The sequence below is a fragment of the Scedosporium apiospermum genome (assembly GCF_000732125.1).
Source record: "Scedosporium apiospermum strain IHEM 14462 chromosome Unknown SEQ_SAPIO_0121, whole genome shotgun sequence".
NCBI classification, from domain to species: Eukaryota; Fungi; Ascomycota; class Sordariomycetes; order Microascales; family Microascaceae; genus Scedosporium; species Scedosporium apiospermum.
In genome coordinates, this window is record NW_015971822.1 from 2,438,970 (window position 1) to 2,446,649 (window position 7,680).

The 7,680-nt window shown below is 50.5% G+C and overlaps 2 protein-coding genes across 2 annotated transcripts; one reads left to right on the plus strand and one right to left on the minus strand.

Annotated features, from left to right (window-relative positions):
* Positions 1–1,491: 1,491 nt before the first annotated feature.
* On the plus strand, positions 1,492–4,596 carry SAPIO_CDS8713 (uncharacterized protein; the record flags this gene model as incomplete). The annotated part of the gene is made up of 7 exons (XM_016790296.1): positions 1,492–1,533; positions 1,750–2,111; positions 2,163–2,487; positions 2,565–2,920; positions 3,169–3,227; positions 3,605–3,946; positions 4,007–4,596. The coding sequence occupies 7 exons, from the start codon at positions 1,492–1,494 to the stop codon at positions 4,594–4,596; spliced, it is 2,076 nt and encodes a 691-aa protein (XP_016640559.1).
* Positions 4,597–5,278: 682 nt separating this feature from the next.
* On the minus strand, positions 5,279–7,173 carry SAPIO_CDS8714 (Uncharacterized protein; the record flags this gene model as incomplete). Its single annotated transcript, XM_016790297.1, has 2 exons — positions 5,279–5,308; positions 5,356–7,173. 2 exons carry the CDS (start codon positions 7,171–7,173, stop codon positions 5,279–5,281), a joined length of 1,848 nt encoding a protein of 615 aa, XP_016640560.1.
* Positions 7,174–7,680: the final 507 nt, after the last annotated feature.

A 7,680-nucleotide genomic window follows, 5' to 3' on the forward strand; every position in this document is an offset into this window, starting at 1 on the left:
AATTCGTGGAAGATTTGGGGATGGAAAATGGTGTGATGGGAGATGCTGGGATGAGGAGGACCTGGAGTATTTATTGAGCAACGATTCTGAGATGATGGAAGGAGCGCCCTGGGAGAGTGCTACGAGTTCACATGTTCGTAATTGTTCTGTGACTTGACTAGTTTCTGCTCCTCACTCGTGAATCGTGACTTGTGATTCACTAGGATGGACTTGTGAGGAAGGAGGGCTCAAGTATTTATATTGATGAGGCTAGTTTCACATGTCCAGCGCTCATCATGCTTCAATATTCGTTTATTAAAGTCACCATCGCTCTTGCCAACTCTTCCCAACACGTCACGAACCCGACTTCCTTCGCAAGATTTTCCCACTATTCTAACTACGCCCTCTACTCTCATAATTCTGCACCCATCCGCTAATGTGATAACGTTAAGGCCCTAATTTCACGTCTTATATGCTAAAATCCATATCATGCCTAGTCCTCACATAACTAAAGAAGAACGCCATAAGAAAAGCCACACAACATCATTCCCGCTAGTATTGCCTCGGCGAAAGATGGGTCGGCGAACACTTGAGACTCGGTGATGTCCAAATCTCCAATTCGAACATATTCGACCTACTACAAGGGGTAGGGGAAGGAGAAATGGTCCGTTAACAGAGCATCGCTGTCATCTCATCCTAGAGTCCCCGCCGGACTCAAGGGACATCACAGATTGAAGGAGGGGGCTGTGGCCTGTCTGCCGACGCGGGAATAGGGAGGAGTCCTGGCAGTGATGCAGGGATTCTACAAAGCCTTCCAGACAGGAGACTTCCACATCTTTTGGAGATGACCTGCGGATATTCTCTTGACCTCTGCTGACATCGAGGGCAACCACAAGAAAACATCAAGTCGATGTCCCCAACAGAGCTGATGAATTGCATGGCTATGGAATCTAGTCTCGTGATAAACTCCTTCTCGATCACCATCTCGTAGATGCTCTCGTACTTCACTAGTCTCTGTAATTTGGCTGGCTCCTTCAAATGAATGGCCACGTCATGCCAGGGAGGGAAAAGGGCGCCTCCTTCTGGGGCCAGGAGTATCGGTGGGGTTGACGAGGAAGCAACGAAGCCTCCAGAGTTGAAGAAACTGAAGATGACGTTCCTCAATAGTTCGCGTATTTCTTGAGCCATCTCTTCAATCATGATGCCAATATCCAGTTTTTTTTTCCTAGTAAAGCCCATACAATCTTTCTTTTTTTCACGATTATTATCTGGGCTATTATCGTTTATTTTCTTGTTTTTAGAGCCGGATATGAATTAATGAAGGTGACGCGTAAATGAAGTTTCGTGGGGAGCCACGTCTGTCAGGAGGAAGGGAGTGGCTAATCCCAAGTCTCGAATCGCGCGGGCCGCGTAATATCTAATCTATCGCTCTGTGTCTCGTTACTGCTAACGCGGAACTACACATATTCATTGGAGTCTTTCACTAGGAGATTCATGATGAGAACTGCCGTGATGGCACCGCCAAAGCCGGTCCTCGTCATCACGGGAGGGCTCGTGAGAGTCTTCCGCATACATACTGGGGACGGGGAAAGATCCAAGAAGAGATATATAGTTCGGGGCTGTAGGTTGGATGGATCAAACCTAGATCTGGCGTAAGAAAGCTCATCTAAGACCCAGAAGATCTGACTGCTATTCGTGTTAAAAATATGGGGAAACTTTATCAACTCTTGGCTTTTGCCGTATGCTCCCAACTGATCGACTGGATCCAAGCCTCACCCGTCCCAACCGCTGAGCCTACCTGCTCTGAGCCTGCGACACGGCGAGGATGGTATGCGTGACAATATCAGGAAGATTGTAGCACCGAAGGCCACCTTGAAGTTAACCTGGTATCGCAGGCATACGCTATCGGACGATGAGAAAACCGCGTACCTCGATGCGGAGCTCTGCCACCTTACTTCCCCAGCGAAAACCAAGCTGCCAGGAGCGAAGACAATGTACGACGATATCGTGGCGAACCACCAGCTCCAGACCATTGTGATTCATAGTACGGGTACATTCCTACCGTTTCACCGATTTTATATCCATCTCCATGAGATGATGTTGAAGGATTGCGGGTTTGAGGGCGCCGTCCCGTGAGTCCATCCAAGAAATGTGGGCCCTAAAGCGACTAAAGACTTAAATAGATACTGGGATGAGGTCGAGGATATGAAATTGGACGACCTCACAGAATCTGCCGTCTTTGACCCGGACACAGGCTTCGGCGGCGATGGTGCAGGGGGCTGTATTCAGAACGGCCCATTCGTCAATGTGACCGTGAACATTGGACCAGGCTACCAGACCACACCAACATGCCTAGCTCGATCAATCAACCGACGTGCGAACCCTCTTAAACTTATGAATGCTCGAGTCCAGTCAACGACATGCATGAACTACACAACCTACGAGGAAGTCTGGCCATGTCTATACGTAACACCGCATCTCCTTGGACATGCCATTATGGGCAGCTTGGTATGTTATACTCTACTCTCTTTCTCAATCCCAGAAAGTTGTGCGGACCCATTGTGTTTACAAATATTCCCAAACAGAGAGGAGACACGCACACGTCACCAAGCGACCCAACTTTCTTTCTCCAACACACCTATCTCGACAAGCTCTGGTGGGACTGGCAGGAAGCCGACCTCGAAAATAGGCTGTACGCGATCGGTGGACCGAACAACCAAGACCCCGAGATCGGCTTTATTGAGATTCCAGGTACAATGAAGGACGAAGAAAGGACATTTGGATCCCCTTCTGAGGAGCAATTAGAGATTATGCCAACTGGGCGGGACGGTGATCCTGGGGATGTCGTGACGCTGGACCACGTTCTCACAGCGTTTGGATATATACCGGACGTTACGGTTCGGGATGTCATGGACACGCGTGGCGGCTATCTGTGTTTTGAGTATGTTTAAACATGGGTTAGCTAATATTTTGTTGTCGGTGTTAGACTTGAGTCACGGGGTTCTAAAGTGCCACCTGCACAAGTACTCGCAGCTTAGTATTTGGTATTCTCCTGGGGTCTATTGATGCTCATCGTGGGCCACTTTGTCCGTTGCGGACCTACCAATCCCCGATCAAGCATGACTTGCCAAGCTCTAGCCCGATATGGACAATGGGTCGTTAATGTCACCAATGGAAATGTGCTTTTAGGCGACTTCGGCACACCGCCACCGATATCACGATGCTCCGCCGAACCCGGCCCAACTATCGTGAGTATGCATATGTCGTTAACAAGCTGCTTTGTGCATAACGCACAAGAGAGGAGATTTGGTCTCACCGATTCTTTCCTCTCTAATGTTCAAAATTTTCTATTTGATGATTTCTTCGTCCGCCTTGCTTCCCAATCGAATCTCACTCCGAGAGAGATAGACTCGATCAACTTGACTCAAGATGAGTAGAAGCCATTAAAACCGATCGTCACTTCTCACATTTCCAAACGCAATGGGTCTCGAGCGCCAAAATCATAGCGGGACATCAACTCCAAACACTCTACCGGTTTCTGGTAGTCCGTACTATCCGTTCCCAGCAACTCATGTCCTGCCTGAAAGTCCTCGCTTCCGATAACTAATGGCTATAGTGTCATCAGAATCAGATACCGAAGCGGTCTTGAGGCCGAACCTCCCCTCTCGGCAGCCTCTCTATGGACCGGTATCTCAACGTCGACTAAATTTCGAAAGCGCTCGTCCCCAATGGCTCCGAGAGTGCGCGGCCGAAGCAACAGGGGTCTTCTTTTATGTCTTCCCAGGTCTCGCGTCCGTTGCCAGCCAGATGATCGAGTCCAATAACGCAACCGGGACGGCCTCAGTCAGCCAGTTTCAGGTCGGATGGGCGTTTGGGATTGGAATCGTCTTTGCGATTCTCACGTGTGCCCCTGTATCGGGGGGACATTTCAACCCAGCACTGACGCTAGCAATGGCGATTTGGAGAGGTTTTCCATGGAAGAAAGTACCATACTACATATTCAGCCAAATATTTGGGGCAATCCTAGGGGCCCTGGTTATCGTGGGAGTTATGTGGCCGCAGATTCGGGCTCTGAACGCAAGTTTCGTGGCGGCAGGGAAACCGCTTGTGGCTGGCGGAGCACCCGCCTCCATATTTTGCGCTTTCCCTGCAGTAACCCATCCCAGCATCGGTCTTATATTTTTGATCGAATTCATGGCGGACATCTTTATCGGAATTATAATTTGGGCGGCCATGGATCCATCGAACCCGTTCGTCACGCCGGTATGCATTCCGTTCTTGCTCGGCATGGCCTACACAGATATGATCTGGGGGTTCGGCAGCATCGCCTTGAGTACCAACCTCGCTCGAGATTTGGGTGCTCGTGTGGTGGCTGCCATATTTTACGGCCCTGAAGTCTTCACTTATCGGGGATACCCTCCAATTGCAATATTCGTCAACGTACCAGCCACCTTACTCGCTACAACATACTACGAACTGCTGATGCGTGACAGCGCAACCTTGATTAGCCAGGGACACGCAGTTCAGAGAGATGGCAGTCCTGTCTTGCCACTGCACTTTGAGCAGCTTCAGCACACACAACAGAGGGAACCCGAGAGGACGGGTTCTTTGAGCTAGCCCATCTGACCTGACGATCCTGAGTCAAGATAACTCAGGCAAGAAATTCCACCCAGGGATTTATGGCTTAAATACGATGGAAATACAAGTTTGATTCCCAGTATCAACGCGCCTCTGCGAGTACCGTAAAACTTGTAGACCTACCTGATCAAGTAACAGATGGTTTTGAACTGCGTAAAAGATACGGCCGTGGAACTCGATGACACTTCTAATCTTACCGTGAGTAATTTCTCGAATGGCCCCCGCGGAACTCGGGGGAGCTTCCGATTGCACCCTACCTTTTCACACACCGGCACGATGGCGCCATTCTAAATTGACGAAAGGGGAGTCTTGTTGGTCAGGTATATCTGCTCTAGGCTATCTTGGAGAAAAATTATGTGGCTCTTGCTTGCATACATGATCACCTAATTAAACAAAATACCAGCGAAACATGCAGGTCCCAGTTCACATGCGATATCTGTCTCCAACGGGCGCTGACCTTTGAATCAAGACAAATGATCAATCCCGGTAGGTTGTGTTGAACAGCCTGTGTCCGGTGTCCGTACCTCCTCGTCCGGTGTACTTATTTTTAGAAAATCGCAATGCGACGATTGAAAGGTTAACATCCTGTTCTAGTTCCTGATAAAATGGGCTTCCAGGAGAGACACACTCATCCTGAACCACGCCGGCGACGACTACGATTTTAATCGTAGGATGAAGCCCCCGAGTTGCCCTTATGAATGAAATAATTGTCTTCCCAGTGTTTATGACAGAATCGACGAGCAGAATGGTCTCAAATCTCCCGACGTAGCTAGAATCGATGTCGTCGAGTCCCCGCGCATGGAGAAACGTTGCCTGAGGGAAAGCCTCGCTGACACCAAAGGCCATGGACTCGCCTCCCCGCATTAGAGCCGCGATGACCGTCTTCTCTTCATGGAGCAGGCGATGTCCCTTGGTGACGCCACCTTGGACGTGAGGAATGTCGTAGCTCTCCACGCCAATGATTTCGGTCAAGAATTCGGTTGCCAAGTAGCGCCCTACTTGGTGATGGGCCCGGCGAAGGGAGGGTCCGGAGATCTTCGCGTTTCGAGTGGGTGTCATCAGGAGCTTTGCAGAATTTCGCTCCGTTGCATGGCAAATCCGGGATTGGGGGTGACGGCGGATGAGGGAATTGACAATAACATCATCTGTGAGATTTACCAAAGGGAGGATATCCGTGTCTAACCTCGGCGGAGATCCTTTGGGAAGGACAAGCTGCCGTGCTTTGAGGCCTTGACCTTTGATAGCACTTGAAAGAGTCGCGTCCATGGTCTTGCTCCTGAGATGTTCCTCCCCAACGACGACGACCGCTTCATCCGCCTCAAGTAGCATGGGGATATCCAATGGGCTGTCACCGAATGCCCAAACTCGCCTATTGTCGTCGCCGTCGCCCTTGAGGCGGTCGACAATGGCTGCTTTGATTTGAGGTGTTACGACAAGGGAACCTGAATCCAAGGTGCGGCCTCCGCCGATGACTTGGACTGATCTGGGGATATCCTCTCGCTGGAGAACGCGCTCCCATACTCCTGACAGCCCACAAGTGACGACAACGACAGCGACATGGGGTGTCGTTCCCACCGCGCGTAGGAACTGAACGAATTCAGGATGCATTGTAACGCCCAATGACGCTTCATCGCACAGAGCCTCAAAGGCGCCATTTTCAGCTACTTCGTGATAAAGCAGCGCAGCCTGACGAAAGGCGGTGTAGGAATAGCCCATCTTACTGCCGAAGAGCTTTTTGAGAATGTCGGGGCCCACCTCCGACCAAATCCTATCGGATTTGGCGACAGCTTGCCAAAACAGGGCACCGGTATCCTGCGGTGCCAGGGTCCGGTCGGCGTCAACGACAAGGATAGTGTCCAACTGGGGCCCGCGGCTTGCCGCCATCAATGTAGCGAAGCGGTCCACCTTTTCGAGGGCAAGGTCTAGGTTGGATCGCTCGTCGCGGTTCTTGAAGTCGAGCAGCAGTGCGGTAACCTCATCCACAAAATTCCTTGGTGGTCCCGAGACCAGAGAGAATATGATCCCGTTTTCCCAACATAGGGATCGCAATTCGGCCTTTTCAATGGCCTTCCATTTTTCAAGATGTTCCACAGAGACAATCGGCCGTTCTCTCTTTGTGTCACCTTCACGGCTGTCCCGAATCGCGGAGGCAGGGATATCCAGATAGATGATGTGAGTGTAGACCTCGAGGTCAGCCTTGGTGATCACTCGATCTCCCTCCTCCTTCCCTTCATCCCAGAACATGTAGTGTCCGGTAACTACCCCGGTGGCACGGACTTCCTGGCATTCGCGTTGGATCCTAGAGATGGCTAACCCGCGCCAAGTTGTTTGCATGGCCTCTCCCAGTTTCTTGAAGGCTGGGAGGCCTCCTGGGACAAGGTCGCCGATGACCTCCGAACCTTCGTAAAAGGTGAATGGAGACTTTGGCGCTGATTTTAACTCGCCCAGGAGGTAGCTCTTGCCTGATCCGGGAACTCCATAGATTCCGATGATGACGGATCGGGAATAAACTGAGCCCCAAACCGTTGATGATGAAGCAGTAGATTGAGACACCATTTGGGTGAAGACAAACGGATTGGTTAAAAATAGATAGAATAGGCCGAAGATAGAGTTTTGAAAGAGCTTCAAGCTATTGCCCTGGGGTTCCAAGAGGGATGGAGGCCAGGACTGCAGGTCTATTTTATAGCTGAAGAGTGGCTCCGACCCTCTGATGGGAAGGGCGCTCCATGAAGTATGTTGACATCCACTTCATTCTTCCAATTCTGCTGGGCCTCTGTCTAGACCCTGTTAAGTCCCTGGAGACGTCAGCAAGGTTGGCCTGCGACGTCTTGTTTGCGAGGATCTCATTTTAGCAATCAGAAGAAACTCGGATGCTGATAGGATGGTCGTTGGTGGCTCACGCACCACTATCATTTTAGAAGGAAAAAGCAACATTGCCAGTGAGACTGGGCCGTCTTAATTTTTTTCATCCCCTGAACATCCTCTCCTAACCGGCCCAAGGGCAATCCATCGCCATTAGCAAACAAGGCTACCCAGAAAATCTTTGGCCAGGATGAATCGAGC